The sequence below is a fragment of the Cervus elaphus genome, chromosome 1 (genome assembly GCF_910594005.1).
Source record: "Cervus elaphus chromosome 1, mCerEla1.1, whole genome shotgun sequence".
NCBI lineage: Eukaryota > Metazoa > Chordata > Mammalia > Artiodactyla > Cervidae > Cervus > Cervus elaphus.
The window spans coordinates 94,007,119-94,028,175 of NC_057815.1; the positions used below are offsets into that span (position 1 = coordinate 94,007,119).

The following is a 21,057-nucleotide window of genomic DNA, read 5'->3' on the forward strand; positions in this document are numbered from 1 at the left end:
TCTTGAAGACAAGATCCTTTAAAGTATTAGTTGGTAATGAAAGTATCTCTTCTGTAGTTTTACACAAGAAACTACAAAATCTTCAGAAGAATGAATAAATAAATTTGGTGAAAACTTTAAAACGTTCTATAAAAAGACCAAACCATATATTCATCATTCTGACTTTTTAAGTTCTGATAGTTTACAATAAGCTACATGCCAGAGGGCCACATCCTGGAGAAGCCTGCCCTTGGACCCATCAAGGTCAAATATGCAAACCCCACCAGTCATGCCCTCTTTCTGCATTGCTGCTTCTCAGTCAGTTCAGTTGCTCAGCTGTGTCTGGCTCTTTGAGACCCCATGAACGGCAGCACACCAGGCTTCCCTGCCTATCACCAACTGCTGGAGTTTGCTGCTTCTAATACTCTATAAAATTTGCTGTTATCCAAAATCCCTAAGAAAGAGTTTGCACTTTCTGTGAGGCACTGTAGTCCCCCATTCATGGATTGTTTTCCCTTGAATAAAGGTATCAAACCTGGTGCTAATTTTCCTTTTTTTCTTTTTCATTTGACAAAAGTACCCATGATAAAATTCTTTAACAGTTTTTGCTTGTTTGTTTGTTATTATACTTCTGTGGAAGAGATATTGTATTGTAATAACTTGCTTGGAATTACCTTTTCCATGATTAAATGATCTTTCTTAAAAGCAGGAACTGCATGTTTGTTCATTTTTAATTGTAAGCAATTGCAATGCCTCTGTAGTTGTTGGGGTTTCCATGTGTATTTATTTGATTTTTAAATAAATGACCAAAACCTTTGGAGTTGGGGGTAGGCTAGACTACATTGCAGTTCAAGCTCTTGGGAAGCATCATCTTCCCAATAGTCAGTGACTCTCAGGTCTGTTTCTTTTCTGCTTTTGAGGTCACCATCACCAACAGATGGTTTGGCAAAAGGTAAAGATAGACCATACTATTCATGGGGTTCTCAAGGCAAGAATACTGAAGTGCTTTGCCCTTCCCTTCTCCAGTGGACCACGTTTTGTCAGAACTCTCCACCATGACCCATCCATCTTGGGTGATCCTCCACAGCATGGCTCAAAGTTTCATTGAGTTAGACAAGGCTGTGGTCCATGTGATCAGATTGGTCAGTTTCCTGTGATTGTGGTGTTCAGTCTGTCTGCCCTCTGATGGAGAAGGATAAGAGGCTTATAAAATTTCCTGATGGGAAAGACTGACTGAGGGGGACACTGGGTCTTGTTCTAATCAGGGCCATGCTCAGTAAATCTTAAGATTTTCTGTTGAAGGGAGAGGCTGTGTTCCCACCCTGTTATTTGACCTGAGGCCAAACTATGGTGGACATGATGAAGATAATTGCGACCTCCTTCAAAAGGTCCCATGCACGAACTATTACACTCAGTGCCCCCAACTCTGCAGCACCACCACCGACCCACGCCTCCGCCAGAGACTCCTGGACACTCACCGGCAAGTCTGGGTCAGTCTCTTGTGGGTTTTCTGCTCCCTTCTCCTGGGTCCTGGTGCCCAAGGTTCTGTCTGTGCCCTCCCAGAGTCTGTTTCCCAGTCCTGTGTAAGTTCTGGCGGCTCATATGGTGGCGTTAATGGTGACCTCCACCAAGAGGGCTTATGCCATACCCAGGTCTGCTGCACCCAGAGCCCCTGCCCCTGTGGCAGGCCACTGCTGACCTGGACCTCCACAGGAGATGCTCAGCACAGTTCTGTCTCAGTCTCTGTGAGGGCTCTGGGTCCTGGTGTGCACAAGGTATGTTTGAGCCCATTGAGTGTCTCTGGCAGGTATGGAGTTTGATGCTAAACACAATTTTGCCCCTTCTGCCATCTTGCTGGGGCTTCACCTTTGCCCTTTGAAAGTAGGAAAAGCCACTAGACCATTCAGGTATGACTTAAATCAAATCCCTTATGATTGTACAGTGGAATAACAAATAGACTCAAGAAATTAGATTTGATAGACAGAGTGCCTGAAGAACTATGGAGAGAGGTTCATAACATTATACAGTAGGTAGGGATCAAGACCATCACCAAGAAAAAGAAATGCAAAAAAGCAAACTGGTTGTCAGAGGAGGCCTTGCAAATAGCTTTGAAAAGAAGAGAAGCTAAAGGCAAAGGAGAAAAGGAAAGATAATCCTATTTGAATGCAGAGTTCCAAGGGATAGCAAAGAGACATAAGAAAGCCTTCCTCGGTGATCAGTGCAAAGAAATAGAGGAAAACAATAGAATGGGAAAGACTAGAGATCTCTTGATGAAAATTAGAGATACCAAGGGAACATTTCATGCATAGATGGGCACAATAAAGGACAGAAATGGTATGGACCTAATAGAAGCAGAAGATATTAAGAAGAGGTGGCAAGAATACAGAAAAGAACTGTACAAAAAAGGTCTTCATGACCCAGATAACCACAATGGTGTGATAAATCACCTAGAGCCAGATATTCTGGAATGCGAAGTCTAGTGGGCCTTAGGAAACATCACTATGAAGAAAGCTAGTGGAGGTGATGGAATTCCAGTTGAGTTATTTCAAATCCTAAAAAATGATGCTGTGAAAGTGCTGCACTCAATATGCCAGCACATTTAGAAAACTAAGCAGTGGCCACAAGACTGGAAAAGGACAGTTTCATTCCAATCCCAAGGAAAAGCAATGCCAAAGAATGCTCAAGCTACCATACAATTTTACTCATCTCACGTGCTAGCAAAGTAGTGCTCTAGATTCTCCAAGCCAGGCTTCAACAGTAAGTGAACCGTGATCTTCCAGATGTTCAAGCTGGTTTTAGAAAAGGCAGAGGAACCAGAGATCAAATTTCCAACATTCATTGGATCATCAAAAAAACAAGAGAGTTCCAGAAAAATCATCTACTGCTTTATTGACTATGCCAAAGCCTTTAACTGTGTGGATCACAGGAAACTATGTAAAATTCTTCAAGAGATGGGAATAGAAGATCACCTGACTTGCCTTCTGAGAAATCTGTATGCAGGTCAGGAAGCAACAGTTAGAACTGAATATACAACAACAGACTGGTTCCAAATAGGAAAAGGAGTACATCAAGGCTGTATATTGTCACCCTGCTTATGTAACTTATTTACAGAGTACATCATGAGAAACGCTGGGATGGATGAAACACAATCTGGAATTAAGATTGCTGGGAGAAATATCAATAACTCAGATAGGCAGATGACACCACACTTATGGCAGAAAGCAAAGAACTAAAGAGCCTCTTGATGAAAGTGAAAGAGGAAACTGAAAAAGTTGGCCTAAAGCTCAACATTCAGAAAACTAAGATCATGGCATCTGGTCCCATCACTTCATGGCAAATAGATGGGGAAACAATGGAAACAGTGAGAGACTTCATTTTGGGGGGGGCTCCAAAATCACTACAGATGGTGACTGCAGCCATGAAATTAAAAGATCCTTGCTCATTGAAAGAAAAGTCATGACCAACCTAGACAGCATATTAAAAACCAGAGATGTTACTCTGCCGACAGAGTTCCATCTAGTCAAAGTTATTATTTTTCCTGTAGTCATGTATGGATGTGAGAGTTGGACTATAAAGAAAGCTGAGTGCTGAAGAATTGATGCTTTTGAACTGTGGTGTTGGAGAAGACTCTTGAGAGTCCCTTGGACTGCAAGGAGATCCAACCAGTCCATCCTAAAGGAGATCAGTCCTGGGTGTTCATTAGAAGGACTGATGCTGAAGCTGAAACTCCAATACTTTTGCCGCCTGATGCGAAGAACTGACTCATTTTAAATGACCCTGATACTGGGAAAGATTGAAGGCGAGAGAAGAAGGGGATGACAGAGGATGAGACGGTTGGATGGTATCACTGACTCAGTGGGCGCGAGTTTGAGTAAACTCAAGGAGTTGGTGATGGACAGGGAGGCCTGGTGTACTGCTGTCCATGGGGTCTCAAAGAGTCAGACACAACTGAGGAACTGAACTGAAATAAACTGAACTGAAAGATAGACTGTGAATGACTGTGCATAGGGTTTTATAGCCAGAAATAAAATTGGTGCATCTTACTTTTGTTTTTACTCAATTGGCCAAAGTCATGGGATCCTTCCCTAACTGTAGAGTGAGCTAATAATGGAGTTTCTTGTATTCTCAGAAAAGCAGATGGGTGTGGTGATTATCTAGCTTCCTTTATTTCAAGGAATGTAAGTGTCTCTAAATATATATATATGAAAGTGAGAGGGTAACAGACAGGAAGGCCAGGGGTCTCCAAACGGAGGAAAGAGGCTGCAAGTGCCAGACATTTTTATCTCTCTTAAGCTGCAGGAGGAAAAAAAAACAGCGATATTTTTTCTTCTCTATACAAATTTAAAAGGAGGTTTCTCTTAAAATGCTGTGTTGCCATGATACCTGGTTTCACCTGAAGCTAACTACTCTCAAACCTTGAGTTAACCAATACATTTCTTTTTTTATGGAAATGTTGTCTTAAGCTATGTTAATCTACCCCAGACTCTATCTTCAAGTTGGTTCCGACAAAACCGGCCTAACCTACTTACTCAGATATTGTTCCCTAATCTATGTAAATGAAACTATTTGTTGGTATTCTGCCCTTCTACAAGATTCAAGTCAATCGTTTTATGGCCAGGGATGAATTATCTGGTACCATTCTAAATTTTATGACATTCCTTTCTTTTCATTAACAGACTGTGAGTGACTACATAACATACAGCTAAAGACAAGGAGGGGGGGTACTCTTTTGCCCCCTTCTGATGCCTATGTCAGAAGCTTTCTCTATCTCCTTTATACTTTAATAAAACTTTATTACACAAAAGCTCTGCGCGATCCAGCCTCATCTCTGGCCCTGGATTGAATTCATCTCCTTCGGAGGCCAAGGATCCCGCATCTTATCGTTCAGCTACAACCTTTCAAAAGGACAAATTATTGCTTTTCAAATGATTGCTTCCAGTGATGATTGTTTTCATAATTATGATTCAGTCCCTCAATTGAAATTCTTTTATATGAAAAAGAGTAACCCTTCAATTAAGACTTCTCTTTTTTTTTTCTTTCACAATGTCTACAATAAAATTTCAGTATATCCTTTTTTATATCTTCATGGTCCTCTTGGCAATGTTTTCATAAGATTTTAGCTAGTTGTCTTTTTCTTGTCTTACATCTCAACTGTACTGATGATAGGGATCTGTTGATGTTACTTTATGGGTTATTCACATTTGTCCACCTCCCATAGTATCTATTCCCTAAATACTCCTCAGACTCTGCTTATGACAATTAATATAATCCAACCAACCCTCAGGTATGTACCTGTGTGTTCCCAGAGAAGTCCTTGTACTCCCCATCTGGGTTGTGTTTGAAACTCTCTTTAGGACCTAGAAGCAAAGATGAGTGTTAAAGGCAAGGATTGAAAAGATATAGATGTCTCCTGTCCTGTAGACTACCCTAGACAGTCATTAAAATATTTTTTCCCTCCTGAGAGAAAGGAAAGTGGATTTCTAAAAACAAGGAAATTTCAGAGATATTTGGGTGCTCAAAATTTTCATCATCAAGTCCCATATAAAGAGAGTTTTATTTAAGATGTTATTTGACCACACCATGCATCTGACTAAAACTCATAAATGGCTCCTCATCACTACACTTTGAATATATTACAGCATCATTAACATTGACTGTTGTTGTTTAGTGTCTAGGTGTGTCTGGTTCTTCTGCCACCCCGTGGACTGTAGCCCGCCAGGCTCCTCTGTCCATGGGATTTCCCAGGCAAGAATACTGGAGTGGGTTCCCATTTCCTCCTCCAGGGGATCTTCCCCACCCAGGGATCCAACTCATATCTCCTGTGTCTCCCACATTAGAAGGTGGATTCTTTACTGCTGAGCCACCTGTGAAGCAGCATTAGAAGTGTTGAACAGTACTAATTGTATACATGGGCTTCCAGAAAGTTTTGAGCCAAACTTATGGTCTGCACAGAGCAGTAAGTGGGACTTGTTAAGTGTGTAGCAAGCTTTATCCTTGCCATTTATGTCCAGCACTTGTTTTTCCATTTCACATTTTCCTACTTTATATTATTTACCTGGGTTTTATGTCTAACCCTAAGCCACTGCCAAACCTTTTATTTTTGTGTATGAAAGCATTTGTATATATATTCATGTATGCAGACATTCACACTTGTGTCTATTTTATGTCTTAATAATGGTAGAAGAAAATAGGAAAGTTTAGGGAAGAAATGTCTCCTGCAACTTTTATTTCTAACTGTAATTCTGAAAACAGTCCTAGCAATTGCTCAGTTTGTGCAAAAGCAAAATGTTAAAGAGTGGGACATTTATGCATGGGAAATACATGATATTAATAGCAAGGTTGCTATTGAAAATCCTTTGGAGGTAAACCAAATATAACTGAAGGACAGATTGCAAAGATGAAAAACATCAAGAAATCAAAAAAGATGTAATTTGTAGTTTTAACTTCTAGTTCTCAAAGTGCTTTCTCACATCTGTGCTCTCATAAAATTCACTGAACTAAGGTAAGTGAAAAAATATAATTGTTAATATTATTTAAAATAGTTTATTTGCTAAGTTATGTCTTTTGTGACCCCATGGACTGTAGTCCACCAGGCTCCTCTGTACATGGGATTTTCTAGGCAAGAATACTGGAGTGGGTTGCCATTTTCTTCTCCAGGGGATCTTCCTGACCCAGGAATTGAACCTGTGGCTCCTGCCATAGCTCCTGCGTTGCAGATGGATTATTTAACTGCTGAGCCAGTGGGGAAGCCTCTGTTATTTAAAATTGGCAGCAGCTAATTGAGATCAGAACCCAGGTCTCTTGGTTCTTGGTTATTCTTAAACTGTTTTCAGGGATATGTTCTGTTAAAAATAATCTTTCCACCTGACAGCACTGAAATTCAAAAATAAATTAAATGTCTCTTATTACAACCCTCTTTTCTTATTGTGAAGAATTTCTATTTTGACAAAGTCTATAGCTTTCATATTTGTTTTAAATAATATAATTTTAGATTCTTACCATATCTTAGGTATGAATCTGTCTGCCAATGCAGGAGATGCAGGTTCAAACCTGGGGTTGGGAAGATACTCTGGAGAAGGATATGGCAACCCACTCCAGTCTTCTTGCCTGGGAAATCCCATGGACAGAGGAGCCTGGCAGGCTGTAGCCCATGGGGTTGTAAAAGAGTGAGACATGACTTAGCAACTAAACAACAATCATTTTATGTATGATTCCAAAAGAGCAAAATTTTACTTGCTATCTCAATTTTAAGTTTGTGGCTTAGCAAGGTGGCCAAGATGAAATTTCTCCCTAATATATTTTCAGAGCCTTGGACTCATTAACAAAAACTTTATGTCTCTTGCCAATTTAGAACACTGACAAATATAAGTTAGCTGTTTTTTTATTGTGGTACATTGAACTAAGGGCTCTATGGGTTGTAGCGTAGGCAAGCAGAGATGATGCTTCCTCTATTGCTGTCAAGAGTCCAGGCTCCTGCTTCTACCTTAAAGGAAAAAAGAGTGTTAGATGTTTTCTTCTGTGAATATCTTTATTAGTTTCCTATTGCTGCTATATCAAATTACCACAAACATGGTGGCTTAAAACCGCAAAAATTTATTTTCTCCTCATTTCTGGAAATCAGAAGTCCAAACAGTATAATCAGTCCAAAATCAAAGTGTTGGCAGGGCCAACACTCCGTCTAGATGGTCTAGTGGAAAGTCCAGTCCTTGCCTCTCTGACTTTCTGTGGCTGCTGGCTTTCCTTGAGGTTGCATCACTACTGTCTCTGTCTCTGCAGTCACATTGCCTCTTACTCTAGAGTCTGTACTCAAGTCTCCGTCTTCCTCCATTATATAAGGATGTTTGTGATTGTTTTGGGCTTCCCAGATGACTCAGCAGTAAAGAATCAGCCTACAATGCAGAAGCTGCAGGAGACTTGGGTTCAATCCCTGGGTGGGGAAAATCCCCTGGAGGAGGAAATGGCAACCCATTCTTGGGAAATGCCATGGACAGAGGAACCTAGCTGGCTATGGTCCATAGGGTCGTAAAAAATTGGACATGACTGAAACGACTTAGGACGCATGCACAGATAATCTCCCTATCTCAAGTTTCTTAATTTTAATAACTTTTTCTCATCTAGAATAACATTCACAGATTCAGAATCGAGCCAGGGTCTCCTGCATTTCAGGCAGACTCTTTATCAGCTGGACTACCAGGGAAACACGAGGAATTAAAATCTGGTTGTATTTATGGACCATTATTCAATGTCTCATAGTACCGAAATAATTTGTTCATCCAGTTGTTGTTTTTTTTTTTTTTTTTTTTTAATGTCAATTCTATGGGAAATCCAAGCCACATTATGAACATAGTTTTTCTTTGATGAATCTTTTCACTTCCCTTCTGGATGCATAGAAGGGTCATACAGTTATCTATGGTCTCAGATTCCTAGTATCTAAGTTAATTGATTTTTTAATTTAAATCACACATTTTCTATTTCATCATTCTTTGCTTTGTGGAGTAAAAACTTGAATAGAATATAAGTATTGCCTTCAAGGAAGTTAAAGCAAAATGCACTTCCAAAGAGAATGCAAAATATAGTTAGAATAATAAAGTATGTTTCTCCATGTGACTATCTGGAAAATGACAAAAGAATTCAAGTACCTGAGGAGGAAAACAAAGCATTTCTTTAAATTGCTTAAAAAAAAAAGAAAATTGCGTACTTGGCCCCAAATCACCCTAGGTGCAGAGGGGAAAAGAACCATGCTTTCTCAAAAGGAGGAAAATTAGATTAAAATATGAGGTGGCACACACTATGTTATGTTCGTCTGCTCTTTCAAGGCAGCATACAATGGTTTCCTAGGTATCAAAAAATGATATACAGTTCAGCATAAACATGTCTTAAAAGTAATAGCATATATGTATCAATTGCTGAATTTCCATGATTTAAAATGGCATATGATGATATATTATCTTTTCATAAGTTTTTATTGGAGTACAGTTGATTTACAATGTGATAGTTTTTCATGCATAGCAAAGTGAAACAATTATACATATACATATATAGATTAAAAAAAAAAAATCTCTTCCCATATAGGTCGCTATAGGGTATTGAGTAGAGTTCCCTTTGCCATACACGAGGTTCTTACTAGTTATCTATTTTATACATAGTAGTGTGTATATGGCAATCCCAATCTCCCAATTTATTCCTCTCCCCACCCTTTCCCTTTTGATTTCAACGTTTGTTTTCTACATCTATGACTTTATTTCTGTTTTGTAAACAGGTTCATTTGTACTATCTTTAAATATATTTCATATAAGCAATATCAGATGATATTTGTCTTTGTCTGACATTCTTCACTCTTTACGACAATCGACAATCTCTGGGTCCATCCATGTCACTGCAAATAGAATTATTTTGTTCTTTTTAATGGCTGAGTAATATTCCATTGTGGACTTCCCAGGTGACTGTGTGGTAAAGAATCTGACTGCCAAGCAGGGGATGCAGGTTTGATTGCTAGGTTGGGAAGATCCCTTGGAGAAGGAAATAGCAACACACTCCAGTATACTTGCCTGGGAAATCCCATGGACAGAGGGGCCTGGTGGGCTATAGTCCCATGGGCTTGCAAATGAGTTGAACACAACTTAGCAACTAAAATAAAAATAACAATAACAATAGTCCACTGTATTTCTGTACTACATTTCCTTTGTCCGCTCCTCCATAAACAGTGCAGCCATGAGTTGGGAATCATGGTTTTCTCCAGGGATATGCTCAGGAGAGGAATTTCTGGGTCACCTGGGAGTTCTATTTTCACGGGTTTTTAAGGAAACTCTTTAGTGTTCTGCCTGGTGCTTCCCTGGTGGCTTAGAGGTTAAAGCGTCTGCCTGCAATGCCGGAGACCTGGGTTCGATCCCTGGGTCGGGAAGATTCCCTGGAGAAGGAAATGGCAACCCACTCCAGTATTCTTGCCTGGATAATCCCATGGACGGAGGAGACTGGTGGGCTACAGTCCATGGGGTCGCAAAAAGTCGGGCATGGCTAAGCGACTTCACTTTAACTTTACTGTTCTCCATGGCGGTCATACCAATTTACATTCCCATCAATGGTGTAGGAGGGTTTCCTTTTTTCCACACTGTCTCTCTTTCTCCAGCATTTATTGTTCATAGAATTTTCGATGCGGGCTATTCTGACTGGTGAGAGGAGATATCTTCTTGTAGTTTTTATTTGAATTTCTCTGATAATTAGCTATGCTGGGCATAATTTCCTTGCCTGTTGGTCATTTATAAGTCTTCTTTGGAGAAATGTCTGTGTAGACCTTCCTCTGATTTTTTGATTGAGGTTTTTGTTTGTTTTAATATCAAACTACATAAGCTGTGTATTTAGAGATAAATCCTTTGTCAGTTGGTTCATTGGCCAATGTTGTTTTTTTTTTTTTTTTCCCCTTTCTGTGGGTTATTTTGTTTTGTTTATGGTTTCTTTTGCTGTGCAAAAGCTATTAAGTTTGCTTAAGTCCCATTATGTTTATTTTTGCTTTTATTTTCATTACTCTAGTAGGTGGATCAAAAATAATCTTATTGTGATCTATGTCAGATCATGTTCTGCCTATATTTTCCTCTAAGAGTTTTATAGTATCTGGTCTTACATTTAGATATAATCCGTTTTGAGTTTATTTTTGTGTATACTGTTAGAAATTGCTCTGATTTCATTTTTTTCCCCCATGTAGCTGTTCAGTTTTCCCAGTACCACTTATAGAAGAGACTATCTTTTTCCCATTGTGTATTCTTGCCTCCTCTGTCTCAGATTAGGTGACCAGTTGTGAGTGGGTGATATACTGATATCTTAAATTATGGCATATTTATTAATCCATTTACAGAAAAGAACCATAGAAACCCAAAATCAATGGATGAGAAAAATTTTACCATAGTGAAGGAGTTCATACTTTTAGGATTTACGACAGACCCGTGGTTACAGAGAGTTCTCTTTTACATCTTCCTGATCATTTATATCATCAGTCTTTTAGGGAACATCACCCTGATCTCTCTGATCTGTTCTGATTCTCGGCTCCATGTACCCATGTATTTCTTCATTGGAAGTCTGTCATTCCTGGATCTCTGGTATGCTTCTGTCTATGCCCCCCAAATCCTGATGACCTGCATCTCTGATGACAAACGCATCTCCTTTGCTGGCTGCCTAGCTCAATTCTTCTTTGCTGCTGGAATGGACTACACTGAATGTGACCTGTTGGCTGCCATGGCTCATGACCGCTATGTGGCCGTCTCCAGCCCCTTGCTTTATTCCCAGGCCGTGTCTCCAAGGTCATGTGCCAGTCTTGTTGCAGCATCATATTTTGGTGGCTTTGTGAACTCAACCATCGTCACAAGTGAAACATTTACCTTGAACTTCCGTGGGGACAATGTCACTGATGATTTCTTTTGTGATCTGCCTCCCCTTGTCAAATTGGCCTGTGATGTGAAGGAAAGCTACCACGCTGTGCTCTATTTCTTGCTTGTCTCTAATGTCATCACTCCCACTGTGTTTACCCTTGCCTCCTATCTCTTCATCATCGCTGCCATCTTGAAGATCCGCTCCACCCAAGGCCGCGTGAAGGCCTTCTCCACCTGCGGCTCTCACCTGACAGCTGTCACCTTGTGCTATGGGTCAGTTCTCTTCATTTACTCCTGGCCAAGTAAGAGCTATGCCCTGGAGAGGGATAAAGTGATGTCTGTGTTCTACACAGTGGTGATTCCCTTGTTGAATCCCTTGATCTATAGCTTAAGAAATAAAGATGTTAAAGATGCCTTGAGGAAAATGATAGAGAAAGCAGTTTAATAAACAAAGAGTGTTTTTTTTTATTTTTTAATTTTTTTTACAGATTAATCTCTACATCATTAATGACAGCTTGCAGTCTCAGAAATAAATAAAAAAGAAAACAAAGAAATTATTAAATAATGTGGAAATACCAGCCTGTATTTTTTTTTCAGTTGACAATAATGTATGTGAATATGCTTTTGAAATAAAGTGGCTGGATTCTGAGAATTTTGTGAGAGATTGGATTTCTAAAACAGTATTCATGGTTGCCTGCATATATACTATCTTAATCTATGAAATCTTAATCTATGAAGTGAAATGAAATTCGTTCAGTCCTGCCCAACTCTTTGTGACTTCATGGACTATACAGTCCAAAGAATTCTCCAGGCAAGAATATTGGAGTGGGTAGAAGGTAGGTTCCCTTCTCCATGGGACCTTCTCGAGCCAGGGATGGAACCCAGGTCTCCCACATTGCAGGTGGATTCTTTACTGGCTGAACCACAAGGGAAGCCCAAGAATACTAAAGTGGGTAGCCTAACCCTTCTCCAGCAGATCTTCCTGACCCAGGAATCAAAGCAGGTTCTCCTGCATCACAGGTGGATTCTTTACCAGATGAACTACCAGGGAATAATAAAATTGATTATTGAATCATTGTCACGATTATATGGATTAAATTACTTGCTTAAAATCTTGCAGCTCACAGGTGAGAAAACAAAAGTACAAACCTTGAACTTTCGGTTCTGAAGATCCATTTGTTAGGAGAATGAGTTAAGAGGTCACAAGTAAAATACCTCTCACAAAATTCCCTTAAAATAAATTTATTTTTCATTCTGATAATTATTTCTTTGTTTGCCATGATATATTTCTTTGGCAATAGATGTAGAAGATAGCAAATGTCTTTACTTAGATTCACTGTGAGTTTTCAATAAAGGATTATTTCCTCCAAAAACTAGAGAATCAAGAACAAGAGTATAGCAAGTATAAGACTTAAAGCCATGAAAGCAAAAGACCCTTGCTCCTTGAAAGAAAAGTCATGACCAACCTAGACAGCATATTAAAAAGCAGAGACATTACATTTGACAACAAAGTAATGTCGAGTCAAAGCTATGTTTTTTTCCAGTAGTCATGTATGGATGTGAGAGTTGGACTATAAAGAAAGGTAAGCACCAAAGAATTGATGCTTTTGTTTTTTTTTGTTTTTGTGGGTTTTGTCATACATTGATATGAATCAGCCATAATTTTACACGTATTCCCCATCCCAATCCCCCCTCCCACCTCCCTCTCCACCCGATTCCTCTGGGTCTTCCCAGTGCACCAGGCCTGACCACTTGTCTCATGCATCCCACCTGGGCTGGTGATCTGTTTCACCATAGATAGTATACATGCTGCTCTTTTGAAACATCCAACCCTCACCTTCTCCCACAGAGTTCAAAAGTCTGTTCTGTACTTCTGTGTCTCTTTTTCTGTTTTGCATATAGGGTTATCGTTACCATCTTTCTAAATTCCATATATATGTGTTAGTATGCTGTAATGTTCTTTATCTTTCTGGCTTACTTCACTCTGTATAATGGGCTCCAGTTTCATCCATCTCATTAGGACTGATTCAAATGAATTCTTTTTAACGGCTGAGTAATATTCCATGGTGTATATGTACCACAGCTTCCTTATCCATTCATCTGCTGATGGGCTTCTAGGTTGCTTCCATGTCCTGGTTATTATAAACAGTGCTGTGATGAACATTGGGGTGCACGTGTCTCTTTCAGATCTGGTTTCCTCGGTGTGTATGCCCAGAAGTGGGATTGCTGGGTCATATGGCAGTTCTATTTCCAGTTTTTTAAGGAATCTCCACACTGTTCTCCATAGTGGCTGTACTAGTTTGCATTCCCGCCAACAGTGTAAGAGGGTTCCCTTTTCTCCACACCCTCTCCAGCATTTATTGCTTGTAGGCTTTTGGATAGCAGCCATCCTGATTGGTGTGTAATGGTACCTCACTGTGGTTTTGATTTGCATTTCTCTGATAATGAGTGATGTTGAGCATCTTTTCATGTGTTTGTTGGCATCTGTATATCTTCTTTGGAGAAATGTCTGTTTAGTTCTTTGGCCCATTTTTTGATTGGGTCATTTATTTTTCTGGAATTGAGTTGCAGGAGTTGCTTGTATATTTTTGAGATTAATCCTTTGTTGCTTCATTTGCTATTATTTTCTCCCAATCTGAGGGCTGTCTTTTCACCTTACTTACAGTTTCCTTTGTAGTGCAAAAGCTTTTAAGTTCCATTAGGTCCCATTTGTTCAGTTTTGCTTTTATTTCCAATATTCTTGGAGGTGGATCATAGAGGATCTTGCTGTGATTTATGTCGGAGAGTGTTTTGCCTATGTTCTCCTCTAGGAGTTTTATAGTTTCTGGTCTTACATTTAGATCTTTAATCCATTTTGAGTTTATTTTTGTGTATGGTGTTAGAAAGTGTTTTAGTTTCATTCTTTTACAAGTGGTTGACCAGTTTTCCCAGCACCACTTGTTAAAGAGGTTGTCTTTTTTCCATTGTATATCCTTGCCTCCTTTGTCAAAGATAAGGTGTCCATAGGTGTGTGGATTTATCTCTGGGTTTTCTATTCTGTTCCATTGATCTATATTTCTGTCTTTGTGCCAGTACCATACTGTCGAAGAATGGAACTGGAGGAATCAACCTGCCTGACTTCAGACTCTACTACAAAGCCACAGTCATCAAGAATTGATGCTTTTGAACTGTGGTGTTGGAGAAGACTCTTGAGAGTCCCTTGGATTGCAAGGAGATCCAACCAGCCCATCCTAAAGGAGATCAGTCCTGAGTGTTCATTGGAAGGACTGATGTTGGAGCTGAAACTCCAATATTTTGGCCACCTGATGCGAAGAGGTGACTCATTTGAAAAGACCCTACTGCTGGGAAAGATTAAAGGCAGGAAGAGAAGGGAACGACAGAGGATGAGATGGTTGGATGGCTTCACGGACTCAATGGACATTTGTCTGAGAAGACTCCAGGAGATGGTGATGCACAGGAAGGCCTGGGTGCTTCAGTCCTTGGGGCAGCAAAGATTTGGACATGACTGAGTGACTGAACTGACTGACTGACTGACTGACATATTGGATTAAGGCTTATCCTAGTCACCTCATTTTAACTTAACCATGTCTCTTAAGGCCCTACCTACTTCCCTGGTGGCTCAGCAGTAAAGACCCCGCCTGAAATGCAGGAGATGCAGGTCCAATCCTTAAGTTGGGAAGATCCCCTGGGGAAGGAAATGGCAACCCACTTCAGTATTCTTGCCCGGGAAATCCCATGGACTGAGAAGCCGGCCGGGCTACAGTCCATGGGGTCACACAGAGCCAGACACGACTATCACTACCATCTACAAATACAGTTATATTCTGAGTTAGTAAGCCAGGGGAGGTTAGGGCTCCAACAAAAGAGTTTTGGAGGGATACAATTCAAGCCATAATAACAAAGACGAGTAGGAATTGTCTGATGAATGAGAAAAGGAAGTGCAGCCTTCACAGAGAGAAGAGCATATGGCAAAGAAGAAAATTATGTATTGCATGATTCATTTTGGAGAAGTCTAATTAATACAATTTGGAGAGTTTCAATTATCAGATATATTTAATAGTAAGATTGTGACTTAGATCCATTTAAAGAGCCAATTTTTAATAAAGTACTCATCATATTGTTATATCCTAATTAACACATTATCCCCATACTTCAAATGAACTCTAATTATGTCTTTGGAGACTATGGTACATATATCTGGGCTTCTGTGTGGAAGGGATCCCAAAGGGCTACTGAAGAAATAAATGTGTCAGGTCTAACAAAGGCTAAAACTTTAGAGGAGACAAAAAAGAATATCACTCCCAGGTGTGTCCTTCTGGTCAAAGGTAAGCATCTCAGATCAGAGGCAGTTAAGTGATTTGGCTTCTCTTTGACCTCAGTTGGTCTTTCCTGGTAGCACAGACAGTAAGGAATCTGTGTGCAATTCAGGAGACCTGAGTTTTATCCCTGGGTTGGGAAGATCCCCTGGAAAAGAATGATTACCCATTCCAGTGGTCTTGCCTGGATAGTCCCATGGACAGAAGAGCTACAGTCCATGGGTCACAAAGAGTTGGACACAACTGAGAGACTTACAGTTTCACTCGACCTCAGTTGAAATCAGAAGAGAGGTGCAAAGTTTGTCTTATGCCACACACACACACTTCTAAACAGAGGTCCATTAATGATATACATAACTCTCATCTAAAATTAAAATTCACTCTGATAGTTATGCTGACTCACCACATATTCTTTTACACAGTGGAGAAAACAAGAGGACATACAAGGTCTAGTGATTCTGATACTCTGTGTTGACTCAACTATAGGTGTAATATTTTAACTTCTTGGTGCTCATTTTTTAGGTGCAAACTTCAGGGGGAAGTTTGAAGAGGAAATAGGAGGGAAAAAAGAGTAGATTGATTCCAAACTTGTAGTGTGAGAAGCTAGAAGAATAGAGTTTGTTACCTGATATAACAAATGAACAGAGAGATCACTTTGGAGGACGGAAGGTTAGGAATTCAACTGCAAACTTCTGAAGTTTGAATTATTTTGTTACTCATCTCTTAGGAGTATAGAATGTTAGCATTAGGTATCTTTTACTCTGTGTGTGTGTGTGTGTGTGTGTGTGTGTGTGTGTGTGAGTCATTCAGTCCTGTCTGACTCTTTCTGACCTCATAGACTGTGGCCCGCCAGACTCCTCTGTCCATGGAGTTACTCAGGCAAGAATATTAGTATGGGTTGACTTCCCTTCTTCAGAGGATCTTCCTGACCCAGGGATTGAATCCGGGTCTCTTGCATGGCAGGCAGATTCTTTACCACCTGAGCTACCAGGGAAGTCCCTTTTACAGGTAGAATTTTTAATTTAGAATAATGACCCCAAATCTATGGGTAGATTTATAGGGATTCTTGAACCCTCTAAAATTTTGTTTGTTTAAACATACATGCAGTTTTGGAGGTTGGGGTGAACATACATTGCTTTTGTTAGGTTTTCAAAGAGGTCTAACCTTCCAAAAATTAAGAGCAGTTAATTATTTTCCTGATAAAGAAATTAAGGAATGTACACAAGTTCACATGATTGATTATTATAGAAAGAAGTATGACAATGTAAATCTTCATGTTAAAATAAGGATATATTTCATCTCTCACTTAAGCAAAGATGATGATACACTTAATGTCTACAAAGAAACATGCATAGCATAAGGGTTGTTAATCTTTTCTGCACACTGTATCATTGCAGGCAAGGTTACATGTTCTTATAGTTATGACAGATTTTATAGAGGTTATAAGAGGTTTTAATAAATGGGAATCACAGAAAGTTGGTGCTAGAAATGGAACAAATACATTTCTTCATGTGATAAACTTGTGTTCCAGAGAGGACAGGTGACTCTCTTAAAATTGTACAGGCATTATGTCATTATGTCTATTAAATCTCAATTTTTTAAAAAATCACACAAATGGTAAGTGTCAGACCCTGTCCCTATCACAGGACTCCTTCATCCAAGGCCAGTGAGCTTTGCACTCTGAACGTGATGCTCCTTTGTCAAATTACATTCAAATAGGTAACAAAGATACTTACTCAAAATATTAAAAAAAATTCTGAAGGACATCACCAGTCTAAATATTACTGTCTTCTTGAAAAAAAAAATGGCTTTCATTATTTAATTTTCCTTACACTCAGGTTTTATAAGTCAGATATTATTATTCTTTCTTAGAATAAAATTAGCTTCTACTGGGTTTAATTTTTGTCCACAACCTGGGCTACTCATTTAATCTAGAACACTGACATTTTCCTAGCTTTTAAAAGGTATAGAGATGTGGGATGGTGGCTGTTAAGTACTTTCCCAAGATTGCAGAGCTATCAAGGGATGAAATCAGGATTTGAACTCAGGTGACAGTCCAACCTGGTGGTTTTGCAAGGCTGCCTACACCAGCCCTGTCTTCTCAGAGCTAGGCAGGCTGATATGCCTGCACACAGGTGCTAACTCAGTGACAGCTAGATGAGGAAGAATGGACCCACTCACATGTCTGGGGTCCAGCTTAGTGTCAGCTAGAGTCAAAAAGAGAATGCAGTCAGATGTCTCATTATTCAGAATGCTAACCCAGGTTTATTTACATGGTTCAGTTTAGTTCAGTCACTCAGCCATGTCTGACGCTTTGCAATCCCATGGACTCTAGCATGCCAGGCCTCCCAACTCCTGGAGTTTCCTCAAACGTATGTCCATTGAGTCAGTGATGCCATCCAAACATCTCATCCTATGTCATCTTTATCTCCTCCCACCTTCAACCTTTCCCAGCACTAGGGTCCTTTTTTTTTTTTTTTTTCCCATTTATTTTTATTAGTTGGAGGCTAATTACTTTACAATATTGTATTGGTTTTTGCCATACATTGACATGAATCAGCCATGGATTTACATGTGTTCCCCATCCTGATCCCCCCCCTCCTGCCTCCATCCCCATCTGATCCCTCTGGGTCTTCCCAGTGCACCAGCCCTGAGCACTTGTCTCATGCATCCAAACAGGGCTGGTGATCTGTTTCACCCTTGATAGTACACTTGTTTCAGTGCTATTCTCTCAGAACGTCCCACCCTCGCCTTCTCCCACAGAGTCCAAAAGTCTGTTCTGTACATCTGTGTCTCTTTTTCTGTTTTGCATATAGGGTTATCATTACCATCTTTTTAAATTCCATATATATGCATTAGTATACTGTATTGGTCTTTATCTTTCTGGCTTACTTCACTCTATATAATGGGCTCCAGTTTCATCCATCTCATTAGAACTGATTCAAATGAATTCTTTTCAATGGCTGAGTAATATTCCATTGTGTATATGTACCACAGCTTCCTTATCCATTCATCTGCTGATGGGCTTCTAGGTTGCTTCCATGTCCTGGCTATTATAAACAGTGCTGTGATGAACATTGGGGTGCACGTGTCTCTTTCAGATCTGGTTTCCTCAGTGTGTATGCCCAGGAGTGGGATTGCTGGGTCATATGGCAGTTCTATTTCCAGTTTTTTAAGGAATCTCCACACTGTTCTCCATAGTGGCTGTACTAGTTTGCATTCCCGCCAACAGTGTAAGAGGGTTCCCTTTTCTCCACACCCTCTCCAGCATTTATTGCCTGTAGATTTTTGGATAGCAGCTATCCTGACTGGCATGTAATGGTACCTCGTTGTGGTTTTGATTTGCATTTCTCTGATAATGAGTGATGTTGAGCATCTTTTCATGTGTTTGTTAGCCATCTGTATGTCTTCTTCAGAGAAATGTTTGTTTAGTTCTTTGTCCCATTTTTTGATTGGGTCATTTATTTTTCAGGAATTGAGCTGCAGGGATTGCTTGTATATTTTTGAGATTAATCCTTTGTCTGTTGTTTCGTTTGCTATTATTTTCTCTCCTTCTGAGGGCTGTCTTTTCACCTTGCTTATACTAGTGTATGAGATCAGTGTAATTGTGTGGTAGTTTCAGCATTCTTTGGCATTGCCTTTCTTTGGGATTGCAATGAAACTGATCTTTTCCAGTCCTGTGGCCACTGCTGAGTTTTCCAAATTTGCTGACATATTGAGTATAGCACTTTCACAGCACCATCTTTTAGGATTTGAAATAGCTCAGCTGGAATTCCATCATCTCCACTAGCTTTGTTCATTGTGATATTTCCTAAGGCCCACTTGACTTCGCATTCCAGGATGTCTGAGCTATGTCTACATAGCTCTTCTGTGTATTCTTGCAACCTCTTCTTAATATCTTCTGCTTCTGTTAGGTTCATACCATTTCTGTCTTTTATTGAGCCCATCTTTGCATGAAATGTTCCCTTGGTATCTCTACTTTTCTTGAAGAGATCTCTAATCTTTCCCATTCTATTGCTTTCCTCTATTTCTTTGCACTGATCACTGGTTTACATAGTAGTAGCATTTCAAAAGTAAGAAAAGAAAGATACAAAGCCTCTTGAGACCCAGGCTTGACATATAGTATTTGCTATAAATTGTTGACCTAAACAAATGACAAGGCCATCCCAGACACCAAGGATAGAATCTTGACACCAAGAGAATCTATTCTTGAAATCAGAAAATCAGTAAAGAATTCTATCTCTTTTGCAATATATAACATAGATCATCAGTTTGTGGTTTATTTTATTTATTTTTTGTCATTTATCAGTATTAAAGTATTTAATTTTTTTTATTGTTTTTTTTTTTTTTTTATTAGTTGGAGGCTAATTACTTCACAACATTGCAGTGGGTTTTGTCATACATTAATATGAATCAGCCATAGAGTTACACATATTCCCCATCCCGATCCCCCCTCCCACCTCCCTCTCCACCCGATTCCTCTGGGTCTTCCCAGTGCACCAGGCCCAAGCACTTGTCTCATGCATCCTGATCTGTTTCACCATAGATAATATACATGCTGTTCTTTCAAAACATCCCATCCTCACCTTCTCCCACAGAGTTCAAAAGTCTGTTCTGTACTTCTGTGTCTCTTTTTCTGTTTTGCATATAGGGTTATCGTTACCATCTTTCTAAATTCCATATATATGTGTTAGTATGCTGTAATGTTCTTTATCTTTCTGGCTTACTTCACTCTGTATAATGGGCTCCAGTTTCATCCATCTCATTAGGACTGATTCAAATGAATTCTTTTTAACGGCTGAGTAATATTCCATGGTGTATATGTACCACAGCTTCCTTATCCATTCATCTGCTGATGGGCATCTAGGTTGCTTCCATGTCCTGGCTATTATAAACAGATCTGGTTTCCTCAGTGTGTATGCCCAGAAGTGGGATTGCTGGGTCATATGGCAGTTCTATTTCTAGTTTTTTAAGAAATCTCCACACTGTTCTCCATAGTGGCTGTACTAGTTTGCATTCCCACCAACAGTGTAAGAGGGTTCCCTTTTCTCCACACCCTCTCCAGCATTTATTGCTTGTAGACTTTTGGATAGCAGCCATCCTGACTGGCGTGTAATGGTACCTCACTGTGGTTTTGATTTGCATTTCTCTGATAATGAGTGATGTTGAGCATCTTTTCATGTGTTTGTTGGCATCTGTATATCTTCTTTGGAGAAATGTTTGTTTAGTTCTTAGTCCCATTTTTTGATTGGGTCATTTATTTTTCTGGAATTGAGTTGCAGGAGTTGCTTGTATATTTTTGAGATTAATCCTTTGTTGCTTCATTTGCTATTATTTTCTCCCAATCTGAGGGCTGTCTTTTCACCTTACTTACAGTTTCCTTTGTAGTGCAAAAGCTTTTA

General features: G+C 39.6%; 1 protein-coding gene across 1 annotated transcript; it reads left to right on the forward strand.

Annotated features, from left to right (window-relative positions):
- The first annotated feature begins 10,854 nt into the window (after nt 1-10,854).
- On the forward strand, nt 10,855-11,784 carry LOC122703060 (olfactory receptor 1013-like). The gene has a single exon (XM_043917159.1). The coding sequence runs from the start codon at nt 10,855-10,857 to the stop codon at nt 11,782-11,784; it is 930 nt and encodes a 309-aa protein (XP_043773094.1).
- Nucleotides 11,785-21,057: the final 9,273 nt, after the last annotated feature.

What these genes read in the sequence shown, in the direction of transcription:
- LOC122703060 (XM_043917159.1), top strand. Translation starts at nt 10,855, where the DNA reads ATGGATGAGAAAAATTTTACCATAGTGAAGGAGTTCATACTTTTAGGA.